This window comes from Chiloscyllium punctatum, chromosome 32 (genome assembly GCF_047496795.1).
Source record: "Chiloscyllium punctatum isolate Juve2018m chromosome 32, sChiPun1.3, whole genome shotgun sequence".
Classification (NCBI taxonomy): Eukaryota; Metazoa; Chordata; class Chondrichthyes; order Orectolobiformes; family Hemiscylliidae; genus Chiloscyllium; species Chiloscyllium punctatum.
This window is the reverse complement of record NC_092770.1, coordinates 52423006-52442474: the sequence shown is the minus strand read 5'-3', so window position 1 is coordinate 52442474 and position 19469 is coordinate 52423006. Positions and strand designations below refer to the sequence as shown.

The window sequence follows — 19469 nt, the reverse complement described above, 5'->3', positions numbered from 1 at the left end:
ACAGGTGCCACCTTTGGAGTGAAAAACTGATGCCCCCTCATGCTGTGTACGACTTTGGTACCTTGCTCATATTCTCCATTAACTTTTATTTATCAAAGGAAAATGCATTTTGTATCAATGATGATATTTGCAGGGTAACTTTCATTCACTGAATCAAATGGGAGTTGGCACTATCAACAACAATTATGTAATGCTAGGCTATTCTGGGACTATTGAAAGCAATTAATCAGTCTCATATTATTATCAGCATTTATGACTCTTCTGTTGAAATATATAAAATTGATTATTATGCTGCTTTGTAATCACTGTTTACTACATACTTGACCATTCAACTTGTTTTGCCAGTTTAGGCACATTTTCTGACTATCGTCTATGAAAGTAATTATATTTTAGAAAAAGAGGTCATTTAGTGATTGAATACTGCTACAGTGGATTGATAAAGAGCTTTAAGAGATTATAGGAACAGCCAAAAGTCACCCAGAAACATCAAAAGCATGCATCTGGTTATGCTGACCTTTCAAATTGAGAATCTGTCATTCGAAAGCAGTAGCTCTCAAGAACTCGTCGAACGTCATAGCACCGAATGTGCTCATCCTTGTTATAATCAAACAACTTAAAGGCTCTGATGAGGTTTTTTAAATTATTTGAAATCTAAGTTAGAGAAATAACAAGAGTTTTCAAAAATCAGTAACTTAGTACATAAACTGAAGACTTAGGATGAATGCTATGGTCTACTGTCAGTGAGAGCCAGGGAGTGGGCATGTAAAATAAAGCAGCTGGCCAGCCTTCTGCCTTCCTGCCCACACCTGAATAGTCCTGTTTCCCCATTGTGTGCAATATGAGGGGATGCTAGGGTGGGAGGGAACGAGGGGAGGAAGCCTGGTAAGGTACCAAGCAGCCTGCTTGATACATAATACATAATTAATATTAACAAAAAAATGTAGTCTTAGGCCTATTTAGGACCTTGAGTATAGAATTATCCACAACTTAGGGTTTTAATTAGCATCAGGACACTTACCCCAAGCTAATACATCCAGTTTATTCCTCCACCTGAGGCTCTCTAACCCACACTATCCTCTCACCTCTGATTACAACTCTGCGAGCAGAAAGAATTACTGTATCAATTTGGACAGTACAACATTGGTATTTCTAAATGAAATGGCCAATCTAATATGATGTTATCGCGATTATTTATTCATAACAAAAATTTAGAGAAGTTTGCAGCCAAGCCCACAGCTAGATATTTCTCTCCAAAATATTTGCTCATTTGTGAGCAAGGCCTTTGCCAATGATGACTTCATTGTGATGAAACATTGTTTTAGGAGCAGGGACTCAAATTTGCTATGTGGCTGCCACAAGGAACATGGTGGGGAAAAAAAGCATTGTAATCAGTCTGGGGATACCAATATAATATGCAGTTCAAATGCTGGCCTGAGTGTTAGAGACCACCACATACTTTTCCTATTTGGGTCTATAAACTGAAGTGGAAGTTTAATGACTGTACAGACAAAATACCAACAGAGTTTCACAACTTAGAAAGATCAATTAATGCACATTTTAAGCTGTGCAAGACAACATTACTTTTGAAAGAAATTAAGGCCATGATCTGAGTCAGAGTAAATCCAAGGAATTTTGAGGGTAAGAAAGTTCTTTCTATGATACCCTCTGATCAAATTGCAGTTTGCTATGAAGTTTTAAGTGCAAGAGCAGCCAGAGGTATCCAGAGTCTACAAATGAAAACATCTCTCCCCTTCTCCCCATGTGGGTTAAAGGGAGAACACAAAGAAAATTGAATAGGAGTTTTAAGGAAAAAAAATGTCTCGGTCCATCAGCTCAATTTTAAAAGTGAAAAGCAGAACAATCAATTCTTTACAGACAACAGCATGTCAGGGACAAATTAATCCACACTTGAAATCTTGACTTTTGATCTTTGGAATTTTCTTTTCCCTGCCTGTTCTTTCTTCTATTCGTAATATTTCTGAATTTTGTCATCTGAAATCATGAATGAGTGAGTGTAATGTTGGGGTTTTAAAGAGATAAATTTCAAATCACATAATAGTAGAATAGGAATCCTCTCTTTTTTTCTACCATTTGCTCATGTGTGTTATGATAATGGAGTTATTTTCTGTTAATAATGAAACCTGGTGTGAATTACTTTTATCCTGTCAGATGAATTGGTTATCTTGCTGTCTGATTGGGGTTTTATGCATTTTGTGACAGCTTGAGGAAGAAGGATTCCTGTTTATTGGTGCACTCTTCTCAGTAGAGTGATGATAAGTGGGAAGCAAATAGCCACTACAGAATTTTAAGCAATTAAGTTTGAAAATCATTAGCTTTGTCTGAGTCTGGTGAAGAAGTACATTATGAGTGATAAACATGCCATGGCAACTGAGACCTTTGTGGGCATATGTGTCAATCCCAACTCCATGTATTTGAGGAGTCCTTTTGTTAAGGGTGAAGGGCATTGCAAAAATGAAACTATTCAGCCTTTAATTCCATGCTTCATAATTCATTATTATTTCATAATTGATTTACCCCAAAAAATCAGGTGCAGGAGGGCATGCCTTTCTGACATATAGGTCACTAAGACGAAATTTCCCTTTATCTTCGGTAAAAGTAATAGTTCTTAGGCATGATTTTTCTTCATTCAGAACCTTTATCCAGAAGTGTACAATGCCCTTTTAAGAACATGGATGGAATCTAACATTAAAAGGCAGCAGATTAATTTTTAGGTTTTGTCACATAACAGGGGACTTTTCACCTTTTCTTTGAGATGGTTCTCAATCTCTTTTACTGTCATATTGCACTTGGTCATAACAGAACTGCTCCTGGAGAATGAAAAAAGAATAGAAAAACAATCAGTTGCTACTGTGAAATAAACTCAGCACAGAGGCTGTGTGAAAATATAAAGCACTACTGCAAGTGACTTCTATGATAAACGTTTCTTATAGCTTACAACAGTGGGTCAACAGTGTCTAGAGCAAATATGCACTGCACTGTGTGGCAGTGATTCAGAAACAGGACTTTTAAAATAATTAAATTAAATTAAATTGAATTGAATTAAATCATGTTGTTATGACGGATCTTTTTAAAATTTAGAGGAAAACAAAATAATTTAGTGTAAAAATAATTAAATAAATCAGTTGCAGGATATTTATCTAATAAAAACACTGAGAAATCGACAAGGTCTTTTCCCTGGGGTGGGGGAGTCAGAACAAGAGGGCATAGGTATAGATTGGGAAGTTTTAAAAGGGACCTAAGGGGCAACTTTTTCATGCAGAGGGTGGTGCGTGAATATAATGAGCTGCCAGAGGAAGTGGTAGAGGCTGGTACAATTACAACATTTAAAAGGTATCTGAATGGATATATGAATAGGAAGGGTTTAGAGGGATATGGGCCAAGTGCTGGCAAATGGGACTAGATTAATTTAGGATATCTGGTCAGCATGGGAGAGTTGGACTGAAGGGTCTGTGTCCGTGCTGTACATCTCTATAACTCTATAATTGTTGGATGGACTTAATGATCTTATAAACTGCAGACTGTCTTTACCATCTACCTCAGTTCCAGATAAGTGAATCTTAAGAGCAAAGTTGCTTCCTGTGAATGTGCAACTTTATAGTCCAATTGATAAATTGTTGAATGTGGAATGCCACTCACAAAGAATGTTTTGAGAGAATTTGAAAATCAGTTTTTGTCCCCCCACAAGGATCTTGGTGTTGTTTCTTCGTATCTTTTGTGTGCAACATTCATTTTCATTGCACTGGGTACGTTGGGCAGCTGATTGCCTACTTGAGATGTATTTCTATCCCTAGACAGGTTTTCTTGGCCAGAATGTACTCTGTGATCAAACAACCTGCTTACAGTCCCTATCCAGTCTCATAAATGAATTGGCACTCTGCCCCAGGCTTTGCCCTGACCAGGCATTAGTGACGTGGGACGGGAATAATTAACTAGAGAAATTTGTTTCTAAAGTTGTCGTATGTGCATAGACCTTTATTTTATTTCCACAGGTTCAATACATGTTGCAATTACCTGCAGGCTCTTACTGAAGAGTTAAATAAAAAATTCAGCCCACACAATGCCTTGAGTGAGGCTGACAACTGTAAGTCATTAATTCAGTTTAAGCTGTAAAAAAAATCAATACATTTCTAAGGGTTCTTGACAGGGTAAAGGTTGGAGGATGTTTTTCCCTGTGGGAGAAATTTTAACTGGGAGGCACAGTTTCAAAATAAGGGCCTTCCAATTTAAGAGATAAGGAAGAAATTTCTTCTCTCAAAAATTCTTAAGCTTATTAGGCATTCACTAGCACAGAAAGTTGTGGAAGCTACATCACTGAACACATTCAAGCCTCAGTTAGACAACTTTTGATCTCCAAGGATGTTAAAGGTTATTTGGGGGTGTGAAGTGTAGATGTAGGCAGTAAAGTGCAGTTAAAGCCACAATCAGATAACCAAATGCTCTTAAGATTCAGTTACTTTTATATGAAAACAATGTTTTTATTTCATTGTTCTAAGTATCACTAGATAAAGCCATAGATCAGCAAAATATGGAAATACAGAGCTAGTCAATTGGCATCTGTAAAGAGAAAAGGTAAGTTACAATATTTTGGTTAGGTACAATCCGAGTGAAGGGTACACATCTAAAATACCATAAATCATCTTTTGCATTTTACAGATTTTGAGTGTTATTTCTTTCCAAAATTTTGTTTTTCTTTATTTTGGAATCTCAGTTTTTTTTCTATTTTATTTAGGTGCTTACCTGCTAAGTGTACTTCTTACTCGAGATCCATCAGATGTACAGAACTGGTCCAGAAATACATTGTAAGGAACTGTTTCATCACTGCTGATGGGAAGCTTAAAAAGACAAGGCGTACATTTTATAAGATGTACCAAACACAAATGTTCCAATGTGAGGAATAGCATCTGCTCATGCCAATTATTTCAAAAGGATGCTATAAGTTTGGGGATCAGAAGCCCATTTTTAACTTCGTAATCGTCTGGCAGTTCATTATTTTAAAAGTTAACACATCCTTGTAATAGTTCTGAACATATCTATTTTCACTTCCGTCTTTGAGAATCAAAGAGGCTAGAATTGAACCCAGGTCCCTGACACTGTGAGGCAGCAGTGTTAACCACTAAGCCACCATGCCACCCCATGTTATGCAATCCATTCTTGGCAGAATTGTACTGAGAAGTCCTATGTGATTGCCCATATATAAACAAACACAATTCAATTTCATCATCTTTACATGAAATACTATAATTCTCAAGAACCACCTTGTAATGAGAATTGTAATAGATGCAGAAATGGATGTTTTACTTTCTGATGTGGTCAATACCCCCAATGCTCATGCATAAACAGCTGTCTCCAAATGGAGGTCCTTAATTATTAATTTCAATATCACAGGATTAGGAATCTCGCAACTTGTTCATATTTTTCATCGAAGCACTGAGTTTATCTTATATAACTTGTGTAAAACAATTAAGTTGTAATGGGATACAGTGCAAAATGTAGTTGGAATTTCTGGATGGATATGGAATTGAAGCCACATGACTGAATAGTATGGATTGGGCTCTTCATAAATGGGGTCAAAGGGATGCCATGCTGCTAGATATCATCAAATCCCTTATGAAACAAAAGCAATTTTTAAAAGAAGTGTGGGATTAATTGCATGGCTCTTTTGACAAGGTGACTGGCTTCCTTCTGTGTGGTATTATTTTATGATTCTAATCCCTGAATAAGAGAAGATGAAGAGAGTGAATCTGGATAAGGTGAATTGGCGAAGGGGAGGAAAAGGAATCCAGCTGGAAACACAGTTCGAGGAAGTTAGCAGGAAGAAAATTAAAGAAATATATCTAGCTACAACATGCAAAAAGGAAATTGGCAGAGATATTAAAGACTGGTCGATGGGAAAGTTATTATGGATATAAGTAGGTTAGGACACCCACAATGCTCCATGGAATGCAAGTGACACTTTTAAACTGGTTGCCTTGACATTTTCCCTCCTCTGACTCTACCTCAAGCCTGTTTTTAGGGACGCAACCTTGACTCCAGCCTGTCTTTACCATGAAGAGGCAAAGGCAGGCACTGCCAGTCAGGGGATCACACCATCAGGAAATGGCCTAGTTCCAAATTCTTGGTTCAAAGTTGGAAATCCAGCCCAACACTTCAGATCCATGCCTTCATCAGAACTCCTGATGCTCTCCACAGTTACTGCATGACTTCCAGTTGTAATACTTAACTTTAGAATTTTCAAGTATCCTATGAATGTGAGAGTCAGATTTCACTGACTCTCAAATATGGGAGTAATCCTTAACACTGTGGCTGACTGATGATCAAATAATTCAAAATTAGGTTTGAAAGAGGAAACAAAGTTTTCGGGAGGCAATTTTTCTTACTGGTAATTTCAAAACGATGGTGCTCATTGGGAAACAGTTTCAAATGGAAATAGTTATTAAAGAAGGAATTTCAGTAAACTTCACAGTTATGACCAAGTTCACAGTTGTTGCATTTTAGTCAGGATGACAGAGTTCCTTGCAGATAATAATCACCGAGGCAACAGCTCTCAAGACATTGGAGATGATTAAACTGAATCAATAGTTCAATCTAATACAAATCACATATAAGCTGGAAATTCATCCATTGGTAGGGTAAATGCACCTTAAGAAAACTTTCCCTAAAATGCTGGGCAGTAAATACGCAAGTTCTAAACATCTCATCCATAACGACATAAGTAATTACACAAATTTGGAACTTGAAATTACTGAAAAGTGATAAAGATCAAAAATGACAATAGTCATAGTAAAATTGTCAGCTGCTTTAAATTCAAGCATTAAACACATTTTTTAATGTTCAATTACCCTTGCAAGTAGATCCTGGAACTGTTTTGGATTAAGTGGCAGCAGATACTTTTCAATCACTCTTTGGAATTCATCTTTGGTGACCGTTAGATTTCGATGTACATCATAAGCATAGAAAGCTCTCCTCAAGTCAGCTTCTTTCTCTTTTGCTCTCTCAGCAAGAATATGTTCAATTTTTGTAATAGAATATCTTAGATCTGGCTCAGAGAATAATGATCCTAAGAAACAAATATCACACTAAATTTAAATAACTGGGACAATACAAAAGAACAGCAGTGTAACATTTAATCTGCTTCAAACAAAACAACATACAAATATTATAAACAATAAGTAGTTTATAAAAGTGCCATCATCAAAAGGGAAAACAGCATTGGCAATTATTTTATCAACTCAATATAATTAATTAAAACAAACAGAAAAACAAGACAATAGTGTAACAAAGACATAACAAATGACAAATGTTTTAGTTCCTCCCTCCTCATAAGAAAGGGAAAGAACTACTGATAATCTCTGATAGAAAGTACAAAGTTCAAACAGTGGGAAATCAGACAGTGTAGTCAGTCAGACAATAGATTTCCATCTCAAACAGGAGTGTTATCTCAAATCCAGCCCAGAATAACAGGAACAAATTCTTATTTCTGGATTAGTGGTGCTGGAAGAGCACAGCAGTTCAGGCAGCATCCAAGGAGCTTCGAAATCGACGTTTCGGGTAAAAGCCCTTCATCAGGAATAAAGGCAGTGAGCCTGAAGCTTGGAGAGATAAGCTAGAGGAGGGTGGGGGTGGGGAGAAAGTAGCATAGAGTACAATGGGTGAGTGGGGGAGGGGATGAAGGTGCACAACATGGTTGAAGAGCTTCAGGGCAGAGGAAATGATCTGGGAATTGCAGTGGGAGAGGGACTCCCTGAGATTCTTGTAGAGAGAGGAGGAAAACTTCTTCAAGGCAGGCATCCTTGCAAGAGGATTCGCAGTAGGGTTAAAATCAACAAGGTAAAAACAATAACTGCAGATGCTGGAAACCAAATTCTGGATTAGTGGTGCTGGAAGAGCACAGCAGTTCAGGCAGCATCCAAGGAGCTTCGAAATCGACGTTTCGGGTAAAAGCCCTTCATCAGGAATAAAGGCAGTGAGCCTGAAGCGTGGAGAGATAAGCTAGAGGAGGGTGGGGGTGGGGAGAAAGTAGCATAGAGTACAATGGGTGAGTGGGGAATTCTTATTTGTCTGTTGGTTTAACTTAGTCAATAATGTGATTAGAGCACAAATGTGTCTGTAATTCAATTAATGAATAATCTTATTCACTCACATAAGCTACAAGATGACTGAAGTCAAAATGGGAGAATTGATATCACATTTTGCAAACGTTGGTGATTAGTTTTATAAACAACTGTGGACTGAATTGTCCATTAACCAGCAATATTACCAATATTTAAGAAAAGTCAATTTATTATTTTAATGCTATTGTTTTCCACATTGCTTTACCTGAAGATGACTGCAGTGAAGCTCGACTGTTGAAGTTACGTGATGAGCTCCTCCCTGGTGTTGACTGAGGTCTTGGAGTTAGTGGCATTCCACGAGACTCCAGACAAAGAGATCCCAAGTCTGGGGAAGAGCCAACCATCCTCTTTCAGTACTGTACCAATAATCTGAAAGGCCAAGATTTAAGGTTCAACATGGTAAAAGAATAAACAAAGAGAATGCTGGAGAAACTCAGCAGGTCTGGCAACATCAATTGAGTGAGAAACAAATTTGATATTTCTCGTCTAGAACGGCTTCTTCAGTTCTGAAGCAGCATTTTGCCTCTGCTTGAATGGTAAGATAATAAGCTGCAAATACAAATCATATTTTTACTTTGTACAGAAGTGCAACTCCTAGCTCATTGATAATATACCTGACTCTATTCTGTGTTCATCATGACTTACCTCCTGTTGTGTTTCCTCAATCTTAACTGGGTAAGAAAGATTATCGCTAACCACCAGCATCCAAACAATCAGGACATCTGCTTCTGCCAGTGGTTATTGATCTCAGTCAGTACCCAGGTTTTGGTTACCTGTCACACCCCAGTAACAAGACATCCAGCCCCACGAATGCCAGGTGTTGGTTACCTGTCCCTTCAATACCCAGGCTTTGGTTACATGTCCCCCAGTTACCTGTCCCTGCCTGATGCTGGTTATCTGTCCCCCGGTGACCAGTTTTGGGCTATCTGTATCCCAGTCCCCAGCAGCTCATTACCGACCCCTTCCCCCAGTGCCCAGCGGTACATTAACTGACACCACTCCCCCAGCAGCTGGTTACCTGTCTTGCCCCACACAGTGCCAGGCAGCTCATTACCTGACATCACTTACCAGTGCCTAGGTACTGGTTACCTGTCTCCCCACCAAACTCACCTCCATCCCCACATTTATCTCTCAGCCTCGTCCCCCCTCCACATTCCTGATGAAGGGCTTATGCCTGAAATGCTCCTGCTCCTCGGATGCTCCCTGACCTGCTGTGCTTTTTCAGCGCTACCCTTTTCGACTCTGACTCTCCAGCATCTGCAGTCCTCCCTTTCTCCTGTCTCCCCCCACTATGTTGGTTACCTGTGTACAGCATCCCCTCCCCGTGTTCAGGTGATGCTTATCTGTGTACAGCACCCTCCCATGCCCAGGTGTTCTTTGCCTGTGTATAGCACCCTCCTATGCCCAGGTGTTGCTTACCTGTGTACAGCGCACCACCCCACCTTGCCTAGGTGTTGGTTATCTGTGTACAGCTTTTCACCCCCATGCCCAGGTTTGGTTACCTGTGCACAGTTTCCCACCCCCTTGCCCAGGTGTTAGTTACCTGTGCACAGCGCACCACCCCACCTTGCCCAGATGTTGGTTACCTGTGCACAGCGCACCACTCCACCTTACCTAGGTGTTGGTTACCTGTGCACAGTGCCACCCCATACCTTGCCCAAGTGTTGCTTACCTGTGCACATCTTCCCACCCCTTTGCCTAGGTGTTTGTTACCTGTACACAACGCACCACCGCACATTGTCCTGGTGTTGGTTACCTGTGCACAGCACCACCCCCCACCTTGCCCAGGTGTTGCTTACCTGTGTACAGCTTCCCACCCTCATGCCCAGCTGTTGGTTACCTGTCCTCCCACAGTATTCAGCAGCTGGTTACCTGGCTCCCCACACCACTGCAGTACCTAACAGCTGGTTACTTTTTCCCATCCCCTCCAGTGAACAGGTACCAGTGACCTGTTTCCCTGCTCCAGTGCCCAGCAGCTGGTTACTGCTCCCACATTCCAGTGCCCCGGTTACCTGTCTCCACACTGTGCCCAGATGCTGGTTACCTATCTCCCTGTGCCCTCCTGCAGTGCCTAGGTAATGGTTACCTGTCTCCCCATGCCATCCCACACAGTGCCCAAGTGCCAGTTACCTGTCTCCCATGTGCCCTCCCCCACTGTTGCCCAGGTGCTGTTACCTGTCTCCCCTGTGCCTCTCACACCCAATACCCAGATTCTGCTTACCTGTCTCCCCCTGCCCTCCTCCAGTGCCCAGGTGTCAGTTACCTGTCTCCCCGTGCCTTCCTGGAGTGTCCAGGTGCTAGTTACCTGTCTCCCCCATGCTACCCTACTCCATTTCCCAGGTGCTGGTTACCTGTCTCCCCTGTGACCCCTTAAGGTGCCCAGGTGCTGATTACCTGCCACCCCTGTGACTCCCACCGTGCCCAGTTGCCAGTTGCCTGTCCCTCCTGTGCCCCACCCTACCCAGTACCCAGGTTCTGGTTATCTGTCCCCCCTGTGCCCCCTCCACCAGTACCTAGATGCTGGTTACCTGTCTCCCCATTCACCCCCACCCAGTACCCAGGTGGCAGTTACCTATCTTCCCCCATGCCCCACCCCCATTGACCAGATGCTGGTTACCTGTCTCGCCTGTGCCCACCTCCAGTGTCCAGGGGCCGGTTACCTGTCTCCCCTGTATCCTGCACTCAGTGCCCAGATGCCACTTAACTGTCTCCCCATGTACATCATACAGTACCCAGGTTCCGGTTACCTGTCTGCCCTGTGCCCCCTACCCAGTGCCCAGGTGCCAGTTACCTAGCTCCCCTGTGTGTCCCCTGCCTTACACATGTTCTAGTTACCTGTCTCCCCCATGCTCCCCTCCACCCAATACCCAGGTGCTGGTTACCTGTCTCCCCATGTCTGCTCCAGTGCTCAGGTGCCAGTTCCCTCTGTGCCCCCCCCCACACTGTACCCAAGTGCCAGTTACCTTCTCCCCTGTGCCCCCCACACCATACCCAAGTGCCAGTTACATGCCAGTCACCTGTCTCCCCCATGGCCCCTACCTAGTGTCCAGGTTCTGGTTACCTGTCTCCCCTGCACCCCCACATTGCCCAGGTGTTGGTTACCTGTCTCCCCTGTGCCTGCACATTGCCCAGGTGTTGGTTACCTGTCTTCCCCTGTGCCCACACGTTGCCCAGGTGTTGGTTACCTGTCTCCCCTGTGCCCCCACATTGCCCAGGTGTTGGTTACCTGTCTCCCCCTGTGCCCCCACATTGCCCAGGTTCTGGTTACCTGTCTCCCCCTGTGCCCCCACATTGCCCAGGTTCTGGTTACCTGTCTCCCCTGTGCCCCCACATTGCCCAGGTGTTGGTTACCTGTCTTCCCCTGTACCCCCACATTGCCCAGGTGTTGGTTACCTGTCTCCCCTGTGCCCCCACATTGCCCAGGTGTTGGTTACCTGTCTTCCCCTGTACCCCCACATTGCCCAGGTGTTGGTTACCTGTCTCCCCTGTGCCCCCACATTGCCCAGGTGTTGGTTACCTGTCTTCCCCCTGTGCCCCCACATTGCCCAGGTGTTGGTTACCTGTCTCCCCTGTGCCCCCACATTGCCCAGGTGTTGGTTACCTGTCTCCCCCTGTGCCCCCACATTGCCCAGGTGTTGGTTACCTGTCTTCCCCCGTGCCCAGGTGCTAGTTACGTGTTACCTGTCCTTACCTGTATGAGTATGTCTCTGTCTGTCTGTCTCTCTCCTGTTACACCGACGCGCTCAGTTGCTGAGTATTTTCGTTGCTAGTCGGAATCCTAAACGCGGTCCTCATTGGCCCACTCATGGTGACCTCAGAGCAATACGGTTGCTGATTGGCGAAGCCCGGGGTGGGGGGTGGAGCTAATCCGCGAAGGGGGAGGAGTTTCTGCAACCCGTCCATCACGAACAGCCTGGAATTGATCAATGAAAGTAAATCCTCCTCTCGTCCCACACTGCAAACCAGGGGTCCCGGTGCATGGATCGAATTCACTTTCTAGTCCACCCTTTGTTTTCTGTCCCTGTGTCCTTCCCTTTTTCTGAATTATTATCATGTCCAAAGGCATCTTTCTCTGCACTGCCACTGGGGCTTTCTGCCTGGATTCTGGCATTTCCAACATCTGTACTTGTTTTATCTCGGGGACTATTCACATTGACTTTGTTTCAGTAAATTACAACAAATCTATGGTAACCGATTGCAAATGGAATAAAGTGCACACTGATTCGAGTTGAATTCCATCTGAGGGATTAATGCACTCATGACCATTTACAGTGATGTGAGTCGCAAAACGTGCCGGAACAACGATCGTTTAAAATGAGCTCTGCTTTGTGATTTTATGCATTTCTGTGTTACCTGATTTCTTGTTATTCAATTATATGTTGTCAATGAAATTTGAGTTGAAATCTATATCTAAATAATGGACTTTTGTGAAACAGTTTCATTGTTAAGGCAAATGGTTCAAATTTCTCCCTTCAGGATTGTTTCATAACTATAGAGTTATGAACACAGAGAAAAAGGTTAAGAAGCTTACATTGTGAGAACAAGTTAAACAAGATCCCTTGAGTTTCGAGGTTTAAAGGATGATGTAACCAAAGTACTCTAAGCAATTAAGGAATTAGCACAGGTCAGTCTTGCTCCAACTAAATAGCAAGACAGGTTCAATGGGGCTAAATAGTCTGGTCCTATGTCTCTGTATAAAACATTGAGCGATTGGAAATGAACAAACATTCAACCGAAGAGCTTTGTTGGGATGTGCAATGTTTGTTTGAAAATGACTTCCCCTTGGAAATGTCCTCATTCTGATTGAAATAGTTGTGCTACCATTGTTATTCACTTGGGGGTGCTGTCATAATAGTAGGAGCCATGACTTGGAGAGTTCCACAGGGGTCAGTGCTGAGACCGCAATGACTGAGAGAGGGGAACTGAATGTACTGCAGACAACAGCTGAAAAAGCAGTTTGCAAGAGGAATACCAACAGAGATATTGATAGCATAATTAAATGGGAAAAAAGTTGGAAAACAGAGAATAACGTGCAAAATGTTAAGCTCATTTTGGGAGAACAAAACAATATTATTTAAATGGAGAAAAACTGCAGAAAGTTGGAACACAAAAGGGATTTAGGAGTTCTTGTAAATAAAGCATACAGGTACAGCAGGTAATCAGGAAGGCTAAAAGAAAGTTGACCCTTATTTCAAAGGGGATTGAAGTGTAAAAGTAGGGAAGTCTTACTGCATTCTGGATTAGTGGTGCTGGAAGAGCACAGCAGTTCAGGCAGCACCCAAGGAGCTTCGAAATCGACGTTTCAGGCAAAAGCCCGAATAAAGGCAGTGAGCCTGAAGCATGGAGAGATAAGCTAGAGGAGGGTGGGGGTGGGGAGAGAGTAGCATAGAGTACAATGGGTGAGTGGGGAGGGGATGAAGGTGATAGGTCAAGGAGAAGAGGGTGGAGTGGATAGGTGGAAAAGGAGATAGGCAGGTAGGACAAGTCCAGACATGTCATGGGGACAGTTACTGAGCTGGAAGTTTGGAACTAGGGTGAGGTGGGGGAAGGGGAAATGAGGAAACTGTTGAAGTCCACATTGATACCCTGGGGTTGAAGTGTTCCGAGGCAGAAGATGAGGTGTTCTTCCTCCAGGAGTCTGGTGGTGAGGGAGCGGCGGTGAAGGAGGCCCAGGACCTCCATGTCCTCGGCAGAGAGGGAGGGGGGAGTTGAAATGTTGGGCCACGGGGCGGTGTGTTTGATTGGTGCGGGTATCCCGAAGATGTTCCCTAAAGCGCTCTGCTAGGAGGCGCCCAGTCTCCCCAATGTAGAGGAGCAACGGATACAATAAATGATATTAGTCGATGTGCAAGTAAAACTTTGATGGATGTGGAAGGCTCCTTTAGGGCCTTGAATAGAGGTGAGGAAGGAGGTGTGGGCGCAGGTTTTACAGTTCCTGTGGTGGCAGGGGAAAGTACCACGATGGGAGGGTGGATTGTAGGGGGTCGTGGACCTGACCAGGTAGTCACGGAGGGAAAGGTCTTTGCGGAAGGCGGTAAATGGTGGGGAGGGAAATATATCCCTGGTGGTGGGGTCTTTTTGGAAGTGGCGGAAATGTCGGCAGATGATTTGGTTTATGCGAAGGTTGGTAGGGTGGAAGGTGAGCACCAGGGGCGTTCTGTCCTTGTTACGGTTGGAGGGGTGGGGTCTGAGGGCAGAGGTGCGGGATGTGGACGAGATGCATTGGAGGGCATCTTTAACCACGTGGGAAGGGAAATTGCGGTCTCTAAAGAAGGAGGCCATCTGGTGTGTTCTGTGGTGGAACAGGTCCTCCTGGGAGCAGATACGGCAGAGGCGGAGGAATTGGGAATACTGGATGGCATTTTTGCAAGAGGTAGGGTGGGAAGAGGTGTAATCCAGGTAGCTGTGGGAGTTGGTGGGTTTGTAAAAAATGTCAGTGTCAGGTCGGTCATCATTAATGGAGATGGAGAGGTCCAGGAAGGGGAGGGAGGTGTCAGAGATGGTCCAGGTAAATTTAATGTCAGGTGAAGTTGATGAATTGCTCAACCTCCTCGTGGGAGCACGAGGTGGTGCCAGTGCAGTCATCAATGTAGCGGAGGTTACAGGTGGGGAGTGGTGCTGGTGTAATTACGGAAGATCAACTGCTCTACGTAGCAAACAAAGAGACAGGCAGATGTGTGCCCATGGCTACCCCTTTGGTCTGGAGGAAGTGGGAGGATTCAAAGGAGAAATTGTTAAGGGTGAGGACCAGTTCGGCCAAACGAATGAGAGTGTCAGTGGCAGGGTACTGTTGGGGACGTCTGGAGAGGAAAAAACAGAGGGCTTGGAGGCCCTGGTCATGGCGGATGGAGGTGTAGAGGGATTGGATATCCATGGTGAAGATAAGGCATTGGGGGCCAGGGAAACGGAACTCTTGGAGGAGGTGGAGGGCATGGGTGTTGTCTCAAACGTATGTGGGGAGTTCCTGGACTAGGGGGGATAGGACAGTGTCGAGGTAGGTAGAGATGAGTTCAGTGGAGCAGAAGCATGCTGAGACAATGGGTTGGCCAGGGTGGTCAGGCTTGTGGATCTTGGGAAGGAGGTAGAACCAGGCAGTGCGGGGTTCCCAGACTATGAGGCTGGAAGCTGTGGGTGGGAGATCACCTGAGGTGATGAGGTTCTGTATGGTCTGGGAGATGGTTTGGTGATGGGGGGTGGGGTCATGGTTGAGGGGACAGTAGAAAGAGGTGTCCTCGAGTTGGCGTTCAGCTTCAGCGGTGTAGAGGTCAGTGCGCCAGACTACCACTGCGCCCTCTTTATCCGCCAACTTGACGGTGAGGTTGGGATTGGAGGGCTGCGCGTTGTGAGGGTGAGAAGTTGGAGTGGGGAGGGGGGGTAGACAGGTTGAGGCGGTTAATGTCCCGGTGGCAGTTGGAAATGAAGAGGTCGAGGGCAGGTAATGGGCCAGCGCGGGGTGTCCAGGTGGATGCAGTGTGTTGGAGGTGGGCGAAGGGGTCCTCGGAAGGTGGGCGGGAATTCTGATTGCGAAAGTAAGCTCGGAGGCAGAGGCAGCGGAAGAATTGTTCGATGTCATGGCGTGTATTAAATTCATTGATGCGTGGACGGAGGGGGATGAAGGTGAGTCCTTTGCTGAGGACTGATTGTTCGTCCTCAGTGAGGGAGAGGTCTGGGGGGATGGTGAAAACTCGGCAGGGCTGGGAGCTGAAATCTGGTGTGGGTGTAGAGCTGGGAGTGGGGGCGGAACCTGTAACTGGAGTGGGTGTGATGGTGGGGGAAATGGGGGTGGAGTCATGAGCAGGGGTCGTGTTCCCTCGGGGTTCTGGGGGGTGGGGATAGTGACAGTGGGGTCTGTGGGGGGCATGTCAGCAGAATGCAGGTGAGTGGCGCTGGTGGGGGGAGAAGTGGTGGTGACCACGGCAGTAGGGGTGACGGAAGTCACTGAGCATGTGGCATCAGCGATGATGTGAGGGCCGGAAGTGATGTCACGTGTGATGCATTACAAGGTGTTGGTGATAAAGTACAGACTTGAGACAGCCCAGGGAATCCCTTGTGAACTCAACTTGGTTTGTCCTGGAGATCATACTTTTGGTAGTCTGAGTTTAAAAAAAACCTCTTACAGACAGTTTAGTTTAATTTTAGTCATCCCCTTTATTTACTAATAGCATCACTGTTACAACATAATGCTGATATCTATAAACCAAGCTAACTAGATTCTGATAACCCAGGAGAGTTGGATATTGTTCTTCCTTCAAGAGGCCTGGCAGGCTACTCTGCTGAACTATCACAAACAGGTTACCTTTATACAAAAGTTTACAAAAGTACTGCATGTTCTGAACTAGACAGATAACAGATAACAGTGAATAACAATAGTTCAGGAGAGAAGTTCATTGATACAGAGTTTTGTTTTGATTCTCTATTTCAGAATCAAACACATTAATGTTCTTAATTGCCTTACCCTCCCCCTGCCTGTGTATTTTCTAGTGGGCAGCAAATGTGTTTTATAATTCAACATTACATTTTAGTCTAAATGTTTAAGGACGAGTCTTAAGGCTATAGACTTTCACATTCCCTCCTTTTGTCATTTAATGACAATTACATAGCTTATACAAGTATAGTTAGTCCACTTAGTCAATTTGTATTCTCAATAAGTCAATTGCCTCCTCTGCTGAGTCATCATCTGGAGGAGCAGAGTCTGAAGGATACTGGATTTCAGCATGGAAGTTTGGGCATGGAGGTACAGAGGTAGACAAGGGTTGATTAACCAGATTCCTCTTTGGCTTAGGTGAAAAGCTCGGTACAGTCCATTTCATGCATTAGCGGACGACAATGTATATTCCTAGGAGGAGACTAAGGACTATCAGTACGTCCCACACGACACATCCACACAGCAACCATAGCCAGCAAGTAGCACTCTATCCACATGAATTGGATGACAGTGGGAGAGGTATCTTCCTTGCATCTTGATCAGTTTTGTTGATAACATCTGTGTTTTCCAAAATGTCTTTCAAGAAATCATCGACATAGGTGCAACATTGAGGACCAATGCCTGAACAAGCACCTACTTCTTTAGCAAGGAGGAAATCTAGCACTAGCTGATTCTGAAGCATCATCATCATCCAAGTCTCCTGTAACTCTTTATTCATCAGCTTCAAAGAGTGGGCAGTTGAGTTGGCAGGTTTTTTGATGTCATACACAAGGTCACTTATCTGATCTAGGGCCATGTCAACACCCCAGTCAGGAATAACACCTCCCAGTAACCTGGACCACCAGCTTTGTTAATGGAAGAAGTTGCGTAAGTCCCGTTTTAGTTTTCCTCTACTTTGTGTTCCGTACTGACTCACACATTGGTGGGTGTTTCATTCATCATCTACTTTAGGTACTTCATGGTGGAGAGTAAAAAGTGGTAAGGTGTGTCCTAGGGCACAACGTCCGTACTAGTCATTGGGTAAATATGGGTAGACTTTGTTTTCGCATAGCCAATGAAGGCTAAAAGGAGTTCTAAGGGTGCACTTCTGTGACCGAATGCTGTGTCCACTCAGAGCAAGAGCTGAATCTTGTAAACAGTGGGTGCTATCAAACTTTCGGTTGTCCAAGTGTATTAACGGATGGAGAGCAGGAGTACGACCAGTGTCTTTGATAATATTGTTGCATAGTTTTTGTTTCACTTGCCCCATGTTGTGGGTACCGGAAGGTCTTTCAATGCACCATTCTAACAGAGGAACAATGTTAACATAGGTTTGTTAGTACACTCCATACAGCAACGTGCTTCTTCTACTGAATGGGTTTTTCCATCATAAATAAGGGATTGCATAAGTGGATGAGTCCTATTTATACACTGTACATCAGAATGATGGAAGAGTGAGCAGATAACACATGGATCAGGGGGTTTAGCTTAAATAAAAGAAACCATTAGGAACAAAAGGAGGATTGGGAGTGCATAGTATTTTTGGTCTTTCTTCATCTTTCCAGCTTCTCTTGTTAATTACAGCAGTTACCAAATACAGGAAACGGGTAAAAGTATTTCTGTCAATGGCGGTAGGTCAGATGGGAGAAGATTCCGTTGAGAAGGTATAGGTGGTCAGTCTCATGGCAGTAGGTGCCTTAGGGTTTGGTGATTTTGGTACTATGTGCTCAATACTGCAATCTGTACGGTTCACTTTCAGAGGGGAACAGACAAACATTTCAAAGTAACAGTTTTCGGTTGATGGAGCGGATGAGGTTATGGAATTGTGCCATCTCATGATGACTGGCATAGAAGGGTTGCGAGGATGACAATAAGGTCGAGAGTGATGTTTAGATACACAACGTGAGTAGTTTAAATGAGTTTCAGCTGGGCAGCTGTATTCATAACTTCCAATGGTATTAATACAGGTTTCATTTATACAGTCACATTGGAGTTTTAGCCAGTCTGGTATATCACAGATGGGTTGGTTACATTTGGGCGCATGCACTTGGGTTAGGTTTTCATCGGATGCCTGTATCAGTACTAACACGAGGACTGTGAGGGGGATACAAGCTTGCAATGTCCTTTGTAGACCCATGTTGAACATCCTTCTACCTTTACTGCAGTTCCAGTTGTCAAAAGAACTTGATAAGGATCTTTCCAGTGGGGGCTCAATTTTTCATGATGAAAGTCTTTCAATAGTACATAGTTACCAGGGGTAATGTCTTTAAACGTTGGGCCTCTTTCTTCTTTCTTCCCTGGTACTTGATAGGCTTCTTTGACCTGTTGATGATAAGACTGCAATGGTTTGGTTAGCTTAATCAGGTACCTGTGCACCTCTTCTGCCATGACATGCACATCAACAAAGTGTCGGGCAGTTAATGGTGCAGACCAGAGAGTCCTCAGGGGCTTTCCATATATCATTCAGCCGCCGAGAATCCCGTCTTTTTCTGTGTCATGGTTCTCATATTAAAATAGGCAATTGGGAATACTTGCAGCCAATTAAGGCCTGTTTCTTCTACCAACTTGCTGAGCTGACCTTTTAAGGTACCACTGTTCTTTCTATAATTCCTGTTGCTTGGGGATGGCTGGAACAATGGAATTTTTGATTCATATTCAAACTCAGGCCTACTGGCGTAACCCAAAGCTGATTGTAATTATTTACATAACAACATGGTTCATCCATCTTTGTCTTTCCTCATCAGAGGTGCCCCCGACAGGTCTGTATTTGTTCTAGGTCAGGCATAGTCAGGGTGTTAGAAGGGGAAACAGGAAAGTCTTTCTTTGGTTTCCTATTTGTCATTTAAGTAACCATGTCTTTTTGCTCTGAAGCTGCTTTCTTAGCAGCTGCGTCAGCAACGTTGTTGCCTTTAGTGATATTGGAAGCATCAGAG

At 44.0% G+C, this 19469-nt stretch overlaps 1 protein-coding gene across 1 annotated transcript in view; it reads right to left on the bottom strand.

Annotated features, from left to right (window-relative positions):
• efcab6 (EF-hand calcium binding domain 6) overlaps positions 1-11895 on the bottom strand; it is a 116282-nt gene extending 104387 nt beyond the window's left edge. Inside the window, exons 1-6 of the mRNA XM_072552383.1 lie at positions 11824-11895; positions 8338-8501; positions 6861-7078; positions 4759-4853; positions 2762-2828; positions 515-651 (exon numbers count right to left, since the gene is read on the bottom strand). Of these exons, the coding sequence (XP_072408484.1) occupies positions 515-651; positions 2762-2828; positions 4759-4853; positions 6861-7078; positions 8338-8476 (656 nt within the window). The 5' untranslated portion in view covers positions 8477-8501; positions 11824-11895. The remainder of the gene's footprint in view (positions 1-514; positions 652-2761; positions 2829-4758; positions 4854-6860; positions 7079-8337; positions 8502-11823) is intronic.
• Positions 11896-19469: the final 7574 nt, after the last annotated feature.